This window comes from Hyperolius riggenbachi, chromosome 11, assembly GCF_040937935.1.
Source record: "Hyperolius riggenbachi isolate aHypRig1 chromosome 11, aHypRig1.pri, whole genome shotgun sequence".
Lineage (NCBI taxonomy): Eukaryota > Metazoa > Chordata > Amphibia > Anura > Hyperoliidae > Hyperolius > Hyperolius riggenbachi.
This window is the reverse complement of record NC_090656.1, coordinates 218,451,571-218,471,767: the sequence shown is the minus strand read 5'-3', so window position 1 is coordinate 218,471,767 and position 20,197 is coordinate 218,451,571. Positions and strand designations below refer to the sequence as shown.

General features: G+C 44.6%; 1 protein-coding gene across 1 annotated transcript in view; it reads right to left on the bottom strand.

Moving 5' to 3' along the window:
- The window catches only part of SLC17A6 (solute carrier family 17 member 6), an 88,718-nt gene extending 86,293 nt beyond the window's left edge, over positions 1-2,425 (bottom strand). Inside the window, exons 1-2 of the mRNA XM_068261304.1 lie at positions 1,985-2,425; positions 260-512 (exon numbers count right to left, since the gene is read on the bottom strand). Coding sequence (XP_068117405.1) covers positions 260-512; positions 1,985-2,070 — 339 coding nt within the window. The 5' untranslated portion in view covers positions 2,071-2,425. The remainder of the gene's footprint in view (positions 1-259; positions 513-1,984) is intronic.
- Positions 2,426-20,197: the final 17,772 nt, after the last annotated feature.

Sequence of the window (20,197 nt, the reverse complement as noted above, 5' to 3'; positions counted from 1 at the left end):
TTTGTAATTAATAGCTGTTTAAGTTAATAAGAAAAATAATCATCTAAATGATCATTATACAATGGGAAAATGTGTTTGTATATAAAAAATAAACATATGTATTTAACCCTGATTTTGTGACCTTGACTTTGAGTTTTTTTCAACCACTCTGGCAATAGATGAGTTAAAGCATGCGCTGAATAGTTTCATGGAAAAAAAGGAGGGAGGAGTAAGAAATGGTGACAGGAGGAGGGGAATAGGAAGTTTGAGACTTGCTCACCTCTTTGATAATTTTTCCGCCGTGATGAATGGTGCTGTTATTTACCATATCCACTATGGCCACTCCCAGATTACACCGAATCCCAAAAGAAATGCAAAACCCTAGCCCACTCATAATGGCTATGATATATCTTCGTGGGAGCCCAAAACAGGTGCAGTCACACATAGGGGGCTTTTTCTCAACCACTTCCTTTGGTTTGCCATCTTCCGTCAGTTCAATATTTTCACCGGTTTTAGGCTTTCTTTCCAAAACCCTTAAAAACAAAAAATGATATAATTTTTCTTTAATTACATTTAAAAAATTCTTAATAAGAATGATATCACATCCTTACTAAAAGGTTCTAAAAATGTCTTTGTTTTTGTTTTTTTACACTAACATTTTTTAAAGTTTAGAATGTATATGATTTCAAATTATGAATAATTATAATAAAAACATTTATGGAAACTGTAAGAATTCTAGTGAAATTGTTGTTTATGTAATTAATGTAAAGAATTGGTAGAAGAAAAAAATTCCTAAATTATTAAGCGTTTTAAATATTTAATAAGGGCTAAAAGCCTTAAAAATGTTGACTTCCATACTGGAGATAATGCAAACAAAACATATATATCTGTAGCATATTATTGCATCCAATTTGTGAACTGTAAATTACCGTTTTAAAAATAAATAACCATTTTCCTTTTTCTATTTATTAACTATAAATTATTTTCACACATTAGGAAAGAACCAATGCTTTTGCGTGTAATATTTTTAGAAAGCGTACAAGGAGGCACATTTTAAATGTTTTAAATTGTTAACAGAAAAGAGATTGTATTGCTCCAAGATTTAAAAAATAGTTCAAAATAAAGATGTATGTGTATCCGTTACAAACAAAAAATGTGTTTTTTAGAAAGTCACACTAACAGTTAAAGGATGAAATCATGTAGATGATGTAATCAAAGTTTTCTTTAAAAAAAAAAAAAAAAAAAAAAAGAATAGCACTGTTCAAAAACTGTCAGTGCAAAGAATACTGGAAAAATGTCTCCATATATGAAAATACATATATCAAAGCAGAAAATCTGTAGATTTGGAAAATTGCACTGCCATTTAAAATACTGCTAGCGAGGTCAATAAGAACTTAAGCAATTTTCATAGACATGTTAATTGTATGAAAAGTTGAATATCTATATATCTATACATCTACCTCTCTCTCTCTCTCTCTCTCTCTCTGTCTGTCTCTCTCTCTCTATATATATATATATATCTTTATCTCATTTCCCCTAATTTTATTTAATAACAGGAAGGTCAAGAATGTTCGATATGATATGAGATCATTCTACAATCCTCATCTGTAATTGTTCACTATATCTCCCTGATAAAAGTCAACCTGCATGCTTATTAAATATTTATTTATTCTGTAGCAGGCATATCCCACTTGGGAATCAATTCATCAAGTATGTGTCCCTTTACCCCTACAGGTTCCAGGTTATAGCAATGTTTAAATCATTCCATTTAAAACCATTCTCAAAACACACATGTAAAATTATGCTCTAATTAATGATCAGCCAACATGGGCCAAAATTGTGCAAGCTGAGCCAAATATTCTTCTCGCTAGACAGATTGCATATGCCTGGTCTCTATTTGTCATTTAGCCATCATGGTATTAATTAATAATTTTTTTTAATACACTTTCAAAAAGACTTAAAGGGCAAACAAAAATGAATAGTAAGAAATTGAACGATAAGATACCTGTGTAGCTGACCCAGAGATTTTCCTGCAAAATTCTTCAGCCCTTCCTTTCCAGGTGTTAAAACCCTTTGTTTTATTGAATCCATTATTGCTTCAGGTGCGTCGCAGCAGGTGTCTTCTTAAATGCCGGAATGCAGACAATGGCAAATTCTCATAGTGCTACAGTACTCCAGTCAAAAAGGAACAAAAATAAAAAAAATATCCAAAAGGTAGATCCTGCTAAAAAGAAAGTGAAAGCTGGGCTGGGAGATGGAGAGGATGGCTACAAGGTGTTCCTAGCAGTGAGCTCTTCTCTCAGTGCGAGCGTAGATTGTGTCATGGTTATCACAGAGCTCTGTGCATTGGTTCCTTCGCTGCTTAAAAATCCATTTCACATCACAAATGCCTCAGCAATCTCTGACGCTATCCTCACCAGCAAGTCGTAGAGGAGATATTGCATTTTATGAGACCCCCCCCCCCCTCAAAAAATACAAACTCCAAGATAAAAAGAAAAATCCCGAAACTGAAAAATAAAAAAATCTCTTAACCCCTTATGGGTCTTGAAAGAAAGTGTAAGAGTGAGGAAATCTTAGCTTGGCTGCACATCTCACTGTGTTCAACGAGTGTCATTAGAATTGTAAGGAGTCACGATTCGTTAATGGTTCACTGAAGGTCTTCAACAGGCTACAATTTCCTTATTCACTCTAGTGCCCCCCCTGTGCCTTTCGTGCTGCTTCAGCACCATGGACAAGTCCGGTAGAAAAGGAACCACCTCCTCATTCTGTTTCCACAGCTAACTTTCCAAGGGAATTGGGGCGGATCACGCTGCAAAGCATTCATTCTCCAGCTCCTCGGAGTGGATGCTATGGAAACCGAAGGGAGGATGTCATCATTTCAGCCGAGGTGTAGCGAGAAAGCAAAGTACCCAGTCCGACTTTGTTAAAAATAGGCACCTTAGCCTGCCTTTTTTTTCTTCATATAAATTAATTATTGTCTTATTTTATGATAATTACCCATGGATCTATGTATAAAAAAGGATCATTTTGAATTTACTCATGATTAAGGATACTCATTAATATTTCACAGGATTTGAAATTTCCGCATTTCCGATCGGATTCTGATCGGAACTCTTAAAGTGAACCTCCGGACTAAAAATTACTCGGCAGAACTGAAAAGGCTTGGTGTTTCTTTAACAGTTTCACAGCATCAGAACTTTGTTTTTCTTACCAAAGCATCATTTTTAGCTGCATTTTCATCTAAGCTCCACCCATCAAAGAAAAAAAGCCCGGGCTTTTTTTCCCCTGATGCTGTGCAGAGCATGATGGGATTTCCTATGTTGTTATTCACGTTGCCTAGCAACTGGGAGAGGTGCTCAGGACACAGGACAGTTGGAACTGTGTCTCATGCTCCCTGTCACCTCCTTTCAACCAAAAAGATGGCTGCCATCATGAAATCAAACATTTGCCTATTCTTTTAAAACAGGGTGGGTAAGAGATTATATTAACTATCTATTTTAATTAACATAACTAATATAACTTAATGACAGTATGTTTGTTTAGGCTGGAGTTCCTCTTTAAGACAGAACTTGTGAACCGGATTTCGTCAGAAATACCGCATTACCACAACTCAGACCAATCACAGAACGCGAAAGCTGTGGACCAATCAGTAAATGCAGAAACAACTTGTACGTATTTAGCCAATCAGAGAATACAAAAAAATGACCAAAAAAGGTACTCCTCGAAGCTCGGAAATAACTCGGATATCAGATTTTGGCGGTATGCAGAGTTAACTCTGAAGTATTTGGCCAATCAGAGAATGCAAAACAAAACCAAAAAAAGGCTACTGAGAACTCCGAAATCAGTTAGAAAACTGCGGAATCATTGGCATTGGTGGAAATTGGATTTTCCGCTGAATCGGAATTTGGCATTTCCAAACCATCCCTACTCATTATACGTATTAGTCCTTTACATCCAAAAAGTCCTGCTCTTGATGAAGAAAATGGCAAGGTATAATTCGGTGACACATTTGCCCTGCCAAGAAAATATGGGGCCTGCCATATTTATTTGCTATTAAACAATATCAGTTGCCTGGCAACCCTGCTGGTCTATTTGGCTGCAGCCATGTCTGAATTAGACCAGAAAAAAGCATGCAGCTAATCTTGTCAGATCTAACATTAATGTCAGAAACACCTGATTCGATGCATGCTTGTTCAGGGTCTATGGCTAATTAGAGAGGCAGAGGATCAGCAGGGAAGCCAGGCAACTAGTATTCCTAAATAGTAAATAAATATGGCAGCCTCCATACACCCTTCACTTCAGTTGTCCTTTAATCATGTATCTCCCGTACAAAGCTGGTTTAGTAATGCCCTTCCCATAAAGCTCTGGAAAGCTTTCTATATGTCTACTGATTTCTGATGGCGATATTCAAATATGCTGATGCAGGGGTTCCTACCCAGTTCATGCCATGAATGTGGTGAGTATGAAGAAAAGGGCCATCGTTACAAGAAAAGAGAACCCAGATGAAGAAAAGAAGATTTGGAAAAGGGATGTGAATGAGCATGTTTTAATAATGATGAGCGATTAGATGAGCATGCTGGGTTTTAATAATGAAAACAAATATTAAAACTAAGGGCCTGAGTTCTGTTTTATTAAAAAATTCTTCTTCACAGTGTGGGTGACAAGTTTTTATTACTTTTAACCTTTTGTGGTGAATGGACAAGGGGTCAAAAAATGATCCCATGTACTGGGTGGGGGGCAGAGCAGGATCATCCACCAGGCAACGTAGGCAGGTGCTTGGGGCATAGTAGCTGTCAAGGTTCCTACTCAACACCTTCTTTGACATCTCTTCACTTCAGCTTACCAAAAGGAACACAAGGGGTCCCAGATCTACTACTTTGCCTAGGGCCCCATTACATCTTAATCCATTTCTGGTGGGGGGGGGGGGGGGAATTTTGTTGCTCCTTTGGGGGGGGGGGGGGCAGGAGATGATACTCCACGCCCTCTCTTCTATTGCAACCATAACCTTTTTGGATGTGCGAATCAGTGCTTTGACATTCAGCACTGGAACAAGATTGCTATGCAGCAGAGTAAGGATATTACACACACACGCACTCACGCATGCACGCACACACACACACACGCACTCACGCATGCATGCACACACACACGCACTCACGCATGCACGCACACACACACGCATGCATGCACGCACGCACTCACGCATGCACGCATGCACACACACAGAGTACCCCACACTCTTAAAAGCTGGTTATGGCTCGGATGGGGAGACACACACTCACTGACTTCTGCCTTCTGGATTCCTAGCCTGGCTGCCTGAAGAAGGGGGTCAATGACATTTTTTGTGCATGTTGGGGAGGGGAGTGCTTACCTTTTCTTTTAAAAAGTTTTAGCCTTTTTTTTCCCCAACGTTCCACTTTTTAGACGGTATCTACACTATCCGCATTGCTGCCTGTGAATGCACGTGGGTATACAGTTCTATGGGCATGTTCATATCTCTGCATTGCTACAGACTATGTTATCCAAACAAATTTTTTTATGGGGATTTTCTGGAAAATGTGTGTGATGAAAAGCACGTCACATATCAATTCTTTGTGTTACAATAATAACATAAACATTGCAATGTGCCAAGTAAATCGCTCCTTTTTAGCACACCAGGAGCCTGTCACTACAGTGGCCTGCATTAGGTCAGGAACCCGCAGGTTACCCAAAATGCGGGTCAGGCACCTGTTTTAATTTTAATTGGGTTGCGGGTCAGGCACGGGTAGTGGGGCTGCGGATGCTGGTCAGGTGTGGGTCTGAAAAACAAGACCAAAAACAAGTTTGGGTACCCGGTTTGATTTAATCTAGTTGTGGGTCAGGTGCAGGTAGCAGGTCTGTGGGTATGGGTCGGGTGCGGGTACCAGATTCACCAGAAAGCGGGTTGCAGGTCGGGTGCGGGTAGGGGGGCTGTGGATGCGGGTTTGAAAAAATTAGACCCACCGAAGGCCTCTACTACACAGTGCATCCATAGAACATGTGACATTGGGCCTGATTGACAAAGCTTTTCTGTTAAATGATCACACCCTACTTATTAACTCACAATTTATCTCTCCTTAACTGACTTAACTCTCCTTATCTAACTTAACTCATGGTTTAGCTCTTCTTATCTATTTATCTCATGAATTATCTCTCCTTATGTATCTCCTGCATTAGCACTCCTTACAGTTAAGGTGAAAAATAAGTAGCCTTTGTGAATCAACCCCATTGTAAGTTAGAGATGGCCCAAACGGTTCGCCGGCGAATTTCGCTGGTTTGCGTTCGCGGCAAAACGCGAACTTTTAGCGAGTTTGACCCGCCCCCTATACCACATCATTTGGCTAAACCTTCACCCTCTACATCACAGTCAGCAGACACATGGCAGCCAATCAGGCTGCACTCCCTCCTGGAGCCCCCCACCCCTTATAAAAGGCAGCAGCGTCGGCCATGATCGCACTCTGTGTGCTGCTGTATTAGTGAGAGAAGGGAGAGGTTGCTGCAGAGATAGGGAAAGCTTAGTTAGGTCTTGTTAGCTTGCTCCTTGCTGATATTTGTTGCTGAAAAGCACCACCAAAACAGCTCTTTTAAGAGCTAATGTTCTTGTGATGTGTTTTTTTTTGTGTGTGTGGCCCACTGACACTGCATATACAGCCCTGTCTGTCGCAGCTGGCCCTTGCTGATTGATATACTGTGCCAGGACCAGCACATTCAGTGCATACCTTTTCACTGCACCGGTGTGACTGCACATTGTATTATAGCACCAGCAGTCACTGCATACCTTTTCACTGCACCTGTGTGACTGCACATTGTATTACAGCAGCAGTCACTGCATACCTTTTCACTGCACCTGTGTGACTGCACATTGTATTATACCACCATTCACTGCATACCTTTTCACTGCATCTGTGTGACTGCACATTGTATTATACCACCAGTCACTGCATACCTTTTCACTGCACCTGTGTGACTGCACATTGTATCATACCACCAGCAGTCACTGCATACCTTTTCAATGCACCTGTGTGACTGCACATTGTATCATACCACCAGCAGTCACTGCATGCCTTTCACTGCATCTGTGTGACTGCACATTGTATTATACCAGCAGTCAGTGTATACCTATCACTGCATCTGTGTGACTGTACATTGTATTATAGCAGCAGTCAGTGCATACCTTTTCACTGCACCTGTGTGATTGCACATTGTATCATACCACCAGCAGTCACTGCATACCTTTTCACTGCACCGGTGTGACTGCACATTGTATTATATACCAACAGTCACTGCATACCTTTTCACTGCACCTGTGTGACTGCACATTGTATTATACCACCAGTCACTGCATACCTTTCACTGCATCTGTGTGACTGCACACTGTTTTATATACCAGTCAGTGCATACCATTTCACTGCACCTGTGTGACTGCACATTGTATTATACAATATAGTCAGTGCATATCTTTCACTTGAATGGATGGCAGGCTTGTCCTCCATAACAGATTCTCGTTATAGGATTTCAAGTGTATTTGTCTCATCATTATCTGTGTGACTGCACATTGTATCATACCAGTGTGACTGCACTGTATTATACCAGTCACTGCACACTTTTCACTGCACCTGTGTGGCTGCACATTGTATTATAGCAGCAGTCAGTGCATACCTTTTCACTGCACCTGTGTGACTGCACGTTGTATTATAGCAGCAGTCAGTGCATACCTTTTCACTGCACCTGTGTGACTGCACATTATATTATACCTGGCAGTCAGTGCATACCTTTCTCTTGACTGGATGGCAGACTTGCCCTCCATAACAGATTCTCATTGAAGGAACTGCACAGACAACAGAAAAAATAATTTTAAAAATAGATGTAAGCTTTAACAATGGTAGAGAAAGAACCAACGACAGTCTGAGCAGTGATAAACCCCTGGGCTACTGGGTGCGCAGGCATGACCTGTGGCCAGAGCTGTCACAATTTGCCATCCAACTTCTGGCTTGCCCTGCCTCAAGTGTCCTGTCAGACAGGACCTTCAGCGCAGCATTGTCAGTGAGAAGAGAAGTCGCCTAGGTCAAAAAAGTGTTCAGTACCTCACCTTTATCAAAATGAATGAGGCATGGATCCCGGAGGGCTACTGCCTGCCCTAAGACTAAGTCAGTCCCAACACACAGCATCTCTGCCTGCACGCCGTGTGACTGACTGCCCGAAGACTAAGTCAGTCCCCACACAGCACAGCATCTCAGCCTGCAGGCCGCTTGATTGTCTTCTCCGCCAACACTAAAAGGGTCCAGGACTCCAGTTGGATTCCATAATTTTTATGGCCACCGCTAACAAGAAGAATACATTTTCTGGTGCGTGTACATTCCTAATTTTTCTGGCTGCACTGCAGCTGCAACAACAAAACAAAAGGCATGTACATGTGTCAACTCCCCTTCGTGATCGTTGCCTTGCCTCGGTGAAGGGGCTTGCGTATCACAATGAAGCAATGACCTATATGAGTGCGTTGGAGAGGAACACCCAAGATAATAAGGTCGTGGCTTCATTGTGGACAGACCACATTCGATCAACTGGACAGTCACTGTTGTTCTGTCATTGAGCTACCTCAGCCTGACCATATGGGCTTGAAAACTGCCATCGCCTGAACTCTCGCCATTGTGCGCACCAGTCCAGCCCAGCCATTATTACACACACAGCTGTTTGCGGTGCGTTACACAGTGAGTTTGGTCTATCAGTGTGAAGCAGTACACTAATTACACTACCTGCTGACACATGTATACTCACGCAAGATGTTTTCAAGCACTTTATGCCTCCAATTTAGCAATGCAATGTGATTTCTGCCTTTTAGGGATTATAACCCTGCTGTGCGTCAAATCAGTAATTTTCCCGGGGACTTTTGGCATTTATCCCACTTCGCCATGCCCCCCTCCAGGTGTTAGACCCCTTGAAACATCTTTTCCATCACTTTTGGGCCAGAAAGTTTTTGTATTTTTTTAGGTTCGCCTGCCCATTGAAACTTCTTGCGGTTCGCGATGTTCACCGGCTTGCGAACTTTTTTGCGAGTTCGCGTTCACGGTTTGCGAACCGGCAATTGCCGGTTTGCGCCATTTCTATTGTAAATGTGAAATTATTTTTGGCACAGTGCTTGGCTAGGAGATAGTGGCACAATAAGGCAGCAGGGGAGCAGTGGTGTATGACAGCGCATGGCTAATAGTGTAGCTACTCAGATAGCAGCGAGATATTGCGCAGATCAGTAAGGTGTTTGGCTACATTGTAGCTGAATTCAGATAGCAGCACATTCGGTAAGTTAGTGTGAGGAGGTAGAAACAGGGTTCAGCTATAATATAACCAGGCCACGAATGTAAGTGTAGGCGGTACAGAGGCCCTGTAGTGACATACAGTAGAATGCAGTCAATTACTCAGGATACCCACTTTTACGGTCATTTTCCTGGTTGCAGCATCAGAAACACTCCCTATCTCTATGGCTATCATTCAAAAAGCATTTCCGCATGCGGAAATGCTTAAAGAGACTCCGTAACAAAAATTGCATCCTGTTTTTTATCATCCTACAAGTTCCAAAAGCTATTCTAATGTGTTCTGGCTTACTGCAGCACTTTGTACTATCACAGTCTCTGTAATAAATCAATGTATCTTTCCACTGTCAGACTTGTCGGCCTGTGTCTGGAAGGCTGCCAAGTTCTTCAGTGTTGTGGTTCTGCTATGCACTCCCCCCTCCAGGCCCCTCTATGCACACTGCCTGTGTGTTATTTAGATTAGAGCAGCTTCTCTCTTCTCTCTTATCTTTAACAAGCTGGATAAATCGTCCTCTGAGCTGGCTGGGCTTTCACATACTGAAAAATTACATACAGGCAGAGCTGTCTGCACTCTGCAGGAAGAAACAGCCTGACACTTCAGTGGAAGATAGCTGCAGGGGGAAAGAAACACACAAATGATCTCTTGAGATTCAAAAGGAAGGGTGTATACAGCCTGCTTGTGTATGGATGTATTTTCTATGTGTGGACATACTGTACATCAACCTACTTCCTGTTTTGGTGGCCATTTTGTTTGTTTATAAACAAACTTTTTAAAACTGTTTTTAACCACTTTTAATGCGGCGGGGAGCTGCGAAATTGTGACAGAGGGTAATAGGAGATGTCCCCTAACACACTGGTATGTTTACTTTTGTGCGATTTTAACAATACAGATTCTCTTTAATACTGTTGACTTTACCGAACACTCAGCAAAATCCCCATTTATAAAGGCTCTTTCCGCATGAAAAGCTGACATTCCCGTGCAGAGCGATACATTTCCGCCTTGTGCGGAGTTTTTCTAGATTTATCTAGAAAAAGTAACAAACACGTCCATTCATAAAGATTAGAGCAAGCGGTATGCGGAAGGAAAATACCGCTTGCTCGACAGTAGCGATAGGCGGGCGGATTACATGTAAATGAATGGGACGGACCTCCCAAGCAGCATCAGACAGAGGAGCGCACGGAGGGAATCGGGCAGCTTTTATGTTTCCGCATGTCTTCCGCCACGCTACTGCCAGCTTCCTCCAGAAAACCTCCGCACTTGTATCGCAACAGGCAACTTCTTTATGAATGACCACCCAGAAGTCTTAAAGAGACACTGAAGCGAGACTAAATCTCGCTTCAGCTCTCATATATAGCAGGGGCATGTGTGCCCCTGCTAAAACGCCGCTATCCCGCGGCTGCACGAGGGTCCCTGACCGCCCAACCCACCCCCCGCAAACCTTGGTCGTCTTCTTGGTCGCAGATTCTGCTTCCTGGAGGCAAGGGCTAACGGCTGCAGCCCTGCCTCCCAGCGCGTCTATCAGATGCGCATCGCCGCCTCTCCCCCGCCCCTCTCAGTGAAGGAAGACTGAGAGGGGCGGGGGAGAGGCGGAGATACGCGCTGACAGACGCACGTGGGGCAGGGCTGCGGCGGTTAGCCCTGCCCCAATGCGGAAGCGCTCCCCCGCATTACGGAGGGGATTTGGGGGGACAGGGACCCCCGTTAAGCCGCGGGATTGCGGCGGTTTAGCAGGGGCACACGTGCCCCTGCTATATATGAGGTCTGAAGCGAGATCTATTCTCGCTTCAGACTCTCTTTAAGTACCGCTTGCGGAGAAGAACGGTGTTTTCCCGCACTACCGACTGCACCTTTATGAATAATAGCCTGTTGCTGAACATTGGTATATGTAGCCCCGCCCACCCAGTGATGCTTAGGCTAAGCTGATTAGTCGTGCGGAATTCTCTCCCTCAGTGCATTCTGGGAGACCAGACATCATTTTCCCTGGCTTCAAAACTCTCAGAAACAAACATTCCATAGAGATCACCTAACAGGATAAAAGATGTTGTGACCTGTGAGAATTGAAATTTCATAATGTAAATCAGGGTGATGAAAAGTTTTAATATGTTCTTTTCACTACAGTTCTTCTTTAACTCCAGACACAGGTGTTTTCCTGGTCATATTACAATGCATGCCTCATCTCACAGCACAGACATTCAGAGCTGCAGGCTGTGATCTCAGGGATCTCATGCTGTGCCCATGCCCACTTGCAGATTGAACGGCATGTTGACAAAGAGCCAAGTTGCAGAAGTCATAGCCACATATTCTGCTATTAACCACTTCCAGACCGCGCTTATTGAAATCTACACTCTGTTTGGGAGCTGTTATCCCTGCTAGGACATAGAATTCAATGAGCCTGCTGCTACCACTGATCGCGCCACTCTCTCATTGCTGCAGCCCACTCACCCTGCCGGCGGTATGACAGCTTAGCTCTGTGAACTGATTTCATTGGCTCCTGACCCCATGATCACTGTGAGCAACTCTTATTGGCCAGTCTGATTGGCTCACATTCATCACAGGATTAGGAGCCAATAAAATCTGCTCATTACCGCTAACAGCGCTCTGATGTCATAGAGACTGCAGAGCGAGTGAGCTTCAGCGATGGGAGAGCGATGCGATGGGCGGTAGTGGCCAATCCGTGCCATGTGACATCGGTAGGCCCCATTTTTCCTACCAGTGGTCTCTGGTCCATAAGGGGCCAGAGACTGCTGGTACTGAAGTGGTTAACCACCCTGGCGTTCTATTAAGATCGCCAGGGCGGCTGCGGGAGGGTTTTTTTTAAATTTAAAAAAAACTATTTCATGCAGCCAACTGAAAGTTGGCTGCATGAAAGCCCACTAGAGGGCGCTCCGGAGGCGTTCTTCCGATCGCCTCCGGCGCCCAGAATAAACAAGGAAGGCCGCAATGAGCGGCCTTCCTTGTTTTGTTTAGATCGTCGCCATAGCGACGAGCGGAGTGACGTCATGGACGTCAGCCGACGTCCTGACGTCAGCCGCCTCCGATCCAGCCCTTAGCGCTGGCCGGAACTTTTTGTTCCGGCTACGCTGGGCTCAGGCGGCTGGGGGGACCCTCTTTCGCCGCTGCTCGCGGCGAATCGCCGCAGAGCGGCGGCGATCGGGCAGCACACGCGGCTGGCAAAGTGCCGGCTGCGTGTGCTGCTCTTTATTTGAACAAAATCGGCCCAGCAGGGCCTGAGCGGCAGCCATCGGCGGTGATGGACGAGCTGAGCTCGTCCATACCGCTAAGATGGTTAAAGAGAAACTAACATAATGAATAATATTGTTTAATTGTTTTACAGTATTAAATGATAAATTATTTAGTCAGTGTATGCACATTGTAAAATCTTTCCTCATCTTGGTTTACAATCTTAAATTTATCACAGGCCTCTAGTCCTGTCAGGCAATCTCTGCAGAATGTTTGTTTACTGAGAGTTCTAAAGCCAGTACAAAATATATCTGGTCTCCCAGAATGCTCTGTGAGTAGTGTTGCTCATCACAAGCTCGTGATCATGAGCTGTTTTTACTGATCATGAGGTCGGATTCTGAATTCATGATCGCCTCTCGATCACGGATTCAGTTCCTGGCTGCAGTGGGTGCCAGCATGGGTATGGGTGACAGGTGTGGGAGGCAGGGAGGACAGCGGGAGCCGGCGGTATAGCGTCCGCATAGAACTCGCTCTCAGCTATACTAAGTATAGCTGACAGCAGTGCGGCGGGGGCAGTGTGTGTGGTGGCGACTGGCGGAGATCTTCAATCAACTAAAGAAGATCGCAAGATAGAGGATATTGGCGAGGGCCTTTTCTGAGGATACTGGCGGGGGAATTTTTTTTAAAGGTACAGGTAAGTATTTCTGGTTAATTAAGATCCATAAAAGACTTTACTTGTTGTTGTGTTTCTTTCTTCATTAAAGGTAAGGTTCAGGGACGCTACAAAAAAAATAAAAATCCACATCCACTTACCTGGGGCTTCCTCCAGCCCGTGGCAGGCAGGAGGTGCCCTCGGCGCGGCTCCGCAGGCTCCCGGTGGTCTCCGGTGGCTGACCCGACCTGGCCAGGCCGGCAGCCAGGTCGGGCCTATTCTGCGCTCCATTGGGCGTTCCACGCCGGCGGGCTGACGTCATCGAACGTCCTCCGGGCTGTACTGCGCAGGCTCAGAACTACTGCTCCGGGGGAGGGGGGGTTGAGGGGAAGGCTTTGCCGCCCCTCTCCCCTGAAGCCCCCCCCCCCATACCATGGAGCATGCAGGCTGGTATAGTGAGGGTGTGAAGCCCCCACTCGGCCGGGGCACCGCATTCTGGCTATCCGAGCCTGCATGTGGGACAAGGGGTTAAAGAGGTTCGGTAGGGGGACCCCACCTCAAAGTCATGCCACTAATTTTAGAGGAAGCCAATTGACGTATCCTTTTGTTTTTTGGGATGTGGGAGGAAACCGGAGAGCCCAGAAGAAAACCATACAGTACATCAATAGAAAACAAACAAACTCCATCCAGATAGTGCAATACCACAGACTTGAACTAGGGACCCTGTGTTGCAAGGCAACAGTTGTAGCCACTATGCCACTGTTCTGCCGAGCTAAATATAGCTCCCCTGTGATGCTACCCAGTCTGCCGCGTAATGTAATGCTCACGCCGATCTATTGCCCCTCCGCCCCACCACATAGCAACAGAACACATTGGACTTGATTCACAAAGCAGTGCTAACCTACTTAGCACGTCTAAAGTCTTTAGACATGTTAACCAGGGTGCTATGTAGGTTAGCACCGGATTTCTCAATCAGATCGCGCGCAAAGTTTTGCTTGCAAAGGTTTACGCGCGCTAAGTCCCATAGGCTTTAATGGGCACTTCGCGCAGAGCGCCCTGCGCTCTGTGCAGTGTGCGCGTAAAGTTTTGCGCGCGAAAAGCTGGTTTAGACGTGCTAAGGGGGTTTTCACAGGCGTGCTAACAGTTAGCACCGTTTTGTGAATCAAGCCCATTGTCAGCTATATAGCTGACACGTGTCTATACAGGCCGGCCCAGCGATGTCGTCCTAGGGGATTTGATTATGTTCCCCAAAGTGCGACATGTGTGAACGCACCTTAAAGAGAAACTCCGACCAAGAATTGAACTTTATCCCAATCAGTAGCTGATACCCCCTTTTACGTGAGAAATCTATTCCTTTTCACAAACAGACAATCAGGGGGCGCTGTATGACTGATATTGTGGTGAAACCCCTCCTGGCAGTTTCCTGTCTGGGAACCTTGCTGCATTGTGGGAAATAGCCGTTTACAGCTGTTTCCAAATGCCAAAAAAGCATGCAGCAGCTACATCACCTGCCAACAGTAAAAATGTCACCATGTAATAAATGTCAGAATGTAAATCAGAGATTTAAAAGTTTTTACAATGGACAAACACTGACTAAATCCTTTATACATAATTATTGTAAAAATTAAGCACTTTTTTTATTACATTATTTTCACTGGAGTTCCTCTTTAACAGACCCTGTTTGAAACAGTAATGAAAATCACTATATGCAATCCTGCAATTGGTAAATATGGGAAAGGCGGATCATATCAGATGGTATGGGACACACACATGCAGGGACACACACATGCAATACTTGTAAGATGCAGTTGGTTCGTTTGCAGCCAGATTGAATGTGATCAAGGCCGCCTTTAGAAATTTGTGGGCCCAATACCGGGCAAACTTACTGGGCTGCCCCACCTGCCCAAAAAAAGCAGTGTTTCCCCATAAAAAGAAAATTATGTCAGTGCTATATGAATACATAATATTAAAATGGTAGGACAGTAGACTATAAGTATGGAAGCGATTCGATTGTGACATGACTGTGTACTCTGTAAAGTGATAAATACATAATAATATGGTAGGACATTAGACTATTACAACGCTATATAAATATTTATCCTAATTAGTGTGACACACTAATGGAGTAGAGGGAGATCTCAAGATTCTCTAATATTTGCACCTGTCATAGTGCATCTCGGCACACGTGTGCAGAAGGTCTGTACTGCTCTGTAAGCTGCCCTGTTGCTCAGCTATTAGAAAAATAATTAGCTTATAACCAACACAAAATCTTCTTTGTGTTTACCTATGGTAAACATGGTATGTAGTGGTCTGGATAGCCAGTGAATTAATGAGCTAGTAACAGAGGAATTCAGCTCTGTGACTGAAAAAAATGCACACCATTTGAGTACCTCAGCATGGAATTCTTTAACTCTGTAGCTGCTTTTCCTATTCAGTGCACACTGTTGGAGCCTGGAAACAGTTAAATGTATGTTACTCAGCAGGGAGGGGGGTGGCCCCAGTCACTGCCGGCCCCTTACAAGGCCACTGGTTGTATGCCCTGTCGGTGGCTCTGAATGGGACATACACTGGCAATACTTGTAAGATGAAGTTGGTTCGTGTGCAGTCAGATGGAATGGGACATACACAGACAATACTTGTGCTAAGATGATATACATTGATATGAGAATGGAGTTGGAATTTAGCACTGCCCAGGAAGAGAGAGGTCACTGTGCCAATCTAGTACGGCCCTTCCTGTATCCAACAGTCACTCACTGGCTCTTATATATCTATCTATATTATGCCAGAAAGGGAAGAAGGGAGGAAGAATTAAGAAACCTTTTGATGAGGGAGAAAGAAGAGAGTGAAAATATTGGTCTACGGCTCAACATTAAAAAAAGAAACCAAGATCATGGCATCAGGACCCAATACCTCCTGGTATATAGAGGGGGAAGAAATTGAAGCAGTGTCAGACTTTATGTTCTAGGGCTCAAAGATCATTACAAATGGTGGATACAGCCATATAAAAGGCATTTACTCTTTGAAAGGAAAGCGATGACAAACTTGACCAATGTAATAAAACGAAGAAATGTCACTTCGCCAACCAAGATTCATATAGTCAAAGCCATGGTTTTCCCAGGAGTAGTGTATGGTTGTGAGAGCTGGACCACAAGAGAGGCTGAGCTCTGAAGAATCAACGCCTTTGAATTGTGATGCTGGAGAAGACTTTTGAGAGTCCCTTGGATTGCAAGAAGATCCAGTCAGTTAACCGGTACAGTGTTCTCCCCAGGGCTAATTAGGCGGGTGGGCCGCCCGGTTGTTTTAAAACCCCGCCTGCCTGTTTTGAAACCCTGCCGGTGCCAAGTATTTATTGTCTGAGTGACGATCTTTGAGAAAATGGCCGCCGCGCAGCTTGGAGCCGGGGACACCGATGTTTCTCCCAGTCTCCAGCAGTGAGAGGATGGGCGGGATGAGTCGGCGTCCACCACCAATAAACGCGCGTCCGCCCCGCCCACCGACCAATAGGAAGCTGCCTTGCCGTGGAGTGGTTGGCACCCGCGCCGCTGGCTGGCAGAGACGGATGGCGGGATCCGGAGAATCAGCAGGGATGAGTGCCTGCGCCCTGCCTGACAGCAAGGAGCGAGTGCTGCAGCTGGGGGACACGCTCAGATAGCAGCCTAGTATCGGATTTTTACAAGACGAAGTAAGGAGCAGGGAGAGGGAGAGGGCACCTACCCTACGGACCTACCCACCCTTCCATCCACCAGCCTGACCTACTTTGCCACCCATCCACCAGCCTGACCTACCCACCCATCCACCAGCCTGACCTACTTTGCCACCCACCCATCCACTAGCCTGACCTACCCACCCATCCACCAGCCTAACCTACTTTGCCACCCACCCATCAGGGCCACACCCATTTTCCAGCACGTCATGGCCACACCCATTTTACGCCACCCGGCTACTTTTTCATGCCACCTGGCTGGAAAAAAATTCTGGGGAGAACACTGCGGTAAATAAATTATCACTGACTGTTCATTGGAGGAAGTAATGCTGAAGATTAAATACTTTGGACACATCATGGGGCCTTATCTAAATTCCCTTTTTTATCCTAAGTTTTCTCCTAGATGATATCTTCACACCTTATGAACAATATGCCTTTTAAGTCACCAACAAGCAAGAAAATACTTAGATTAATTGTGGCAGTACTTTTCATCTAGTTGTTAGTACTTTTTCTATTCCAGAGTGCTAAAAAAGTTATATTTAACAGAAGATGAAAAATAATCTCCTAGGGGAAAACTTAGGTGGACAAAAAAAAGTTATGCATGGAAAGATTGAGGGCAAAGGAGGAGGAGCTGGCAAATAATGAGATGGCTAGATAGTATCACGGAAGCAAGAAAAATGAGCTTGGACAAGCTTTGAGAGGCAGTAGAGGATAGAGGGGCCTGGTGTGCTGTGGTCCATGGGGTCACAAAGAGTCAGTCATGACTGATTGAAGAACATCTCTATTGAACTTTAAGATGCATTCTGATAGAATGGACTGGGGTGGCAGGCAGGTAGGGATTTACTTCTGGAGATACTCTGTATCCTCAGAGATTGGGCCTTTTTGGAGCGTCGCTATAAGCCATAAGAAGCCCACAGTCTTTATGAGCAGTCACGGGTAGTTTCAAAGACTGGTACACAAGCTAGATGGTTCTCGGCTGAGATGAGTGGTTGAGGCAGGGCCGGTTCAAGTAACAATGGGGCCCTAGGGCAAGATTAGCCTGGGGGCCCCCCAACAGACACCACCCTGACCAAAAAGCGTCATCAGAGGCCCTTTGTTGCAGCCAAATTTCCCTCCTGGGCCCCTGAGCTGGCTGCTGACCCTCCCCCAATCATCCCCCAGCTTAACAGACTCTGCAGTGTCCCTGGGGAGCAACAGTTTAGATGGGGGAGGGACAACTTGGGGGCCCCTACAGGCTCTGGGGCCCTGGGGCAGCTGCCTATTTTTTCCTATGGTAGCTCCGGCCCTGGGTTGAGGCCGCCTCTGCTGAGAATATACTGTGTGTATGGCAGTACCATCATCCCTCCTCCCCTCTCCACAGCATCAGAACACTTTGGTAGCCTCTAGGCTATCGATGTGTCCGTAGAGTATTTGGCCCCTAAACTAATGCCTGAGGGGTCAAGTCCCAATCACCACGGGCAACAGTACATGCGCATGTGTGCACACCTTACATCCCTGTCTGTAGTCACAGGTGATTCCTAGGCATACAAGTAAAAAGGGCACTGGGAAATTTGGGTGCAGGGTGAAGCCAAAAACGTCTCACCCTGCTACTGCAAATTTCCTGGAGGTGTAGATTACTATTTCCCCTCCAGGCTGCCATGGACTCAGAAGCAAGACTCAACTGCCAGCTATTTTATTTTCATTATTTGGGCTCCGTCTATTGGTGACTCCCAAATTATCCTCGGAGTGCTTTTATAGCTGTGATTCACATTACAGTCTATGGCAGTGCCCAGCAGTGCCTACATGTCCGGCGCCCTTTTTCACCTGTCTCGATTTCCTAGTTTCTACTAGACTAGATGCACACAACAGATGGCTGGAGACAAACTGTTCATTAAACAAAAAGAACTACTGTACATTTCACAGGCCCTGAGAATCTTGATCAAATTTCGGGGCATTAGAAAGCAAGCAGGGGTAAACTATGGGGAACACTGGAAACTTTGGGCAATACAGGGGGTGCTGGACCTTTGGTACGCTATATTTATTTGCACAATCCTCTGATGATTCTAGCCCTCTCAAAGGGAAAGCAAGGAATGAGTCAGTAGTAGGGATGGTAAGAAAATGTCCGTGGAATACCAATTTCTGAGTTTCTGATCAGAAATGGGCTTAACGGTAGCGGTATTGGTATTCCGTGTAAATATAGCATTGCCGCAACTCAGGAGATTTAAGATTAATCACAGGGCTCAGAAGCATTGGACCAATCCCAGGCTGCAAAATCTTTCCGTGGAAATTGTAATACAAGACTCAGTAAAACTCCGTAGTATCTGAGTGATTTGGTCTAAAATTTCCATGGTATTCTGATTTCTGAGGTAAACCACCACATTCTCTGATTGATCCAATATTACTGAGTATTTCCAAATTTCAAGTCTTGTGATTGGCCTAAAATCTGAAAATTTAGGCCAATCACAGGACTAGGAAATACTCGGTAGTATTGGACCAATCAGAAAATGCAGAGGTTTACCTCGGAAATCGGAATACTATGGAAATTTTAGACCAATTACAAGACTCAAACATTACTGAGTTTTACTGAGTCTTGTATTCCGATTTCCATGGAAAAATTCTTATTCCTGTTATTGGTCCAATGCTTTAGACTCGGAAGCATTTGGCCAATCAAGAAATTTGTTAGTGTACCAAGGATGTCCGCATAATAGCGGACAACCGCAAATTATAACAGATTCCGAACACCCCCCCCCCCCCCCCCTTCCCTTTTTTTTTTAATTACACAACTTTATTAACAAAAATTACAAAAAAACCTCTTTACATGGAAATCAGTAATTGGTATTAGAAATTTGGATTTCCACGGAGATCGGCGGATCGGTTATCGGCATTTCTGGAAATCTGAATTTCTGTGGAATCGGAAATCGGCACTTTCGACCTTCCCTAGTCAAAAGGACTTTTCAGGAGAGCTAGTGCTGAAAGTCATTGATAAAAATATGGTCTACAAGGCAGGTCATTCATTTTATATAAAATCGTAATGTTTCATTGAACAGGACATACAGTTCCTGCCGCTCCCCTAGCCATTGTATTGTGTTTCCCAGCAACCATTTTTATCATAACTCATAATTTATACATCATTATTTTACGTGAGCTAAAAAAGGAAGCCATGTTACCTCTCGCCACTTCAAGATCACCAAACCCTCTTCCAAGGTCAATGAAACCTGCACCCTGCCCGACTGAAGGAGACAAATCCTCAGTGAGTGACTTCTGGGCATAGTTTCTGAAGTATTCAGAAATAGAGACAAGACATCCAAGATAATGCCAAGGAGTGACCTGCTGAGACGGAAGAACCACATTTTAGAAGCAATTTTAATTTTTTCAAGACC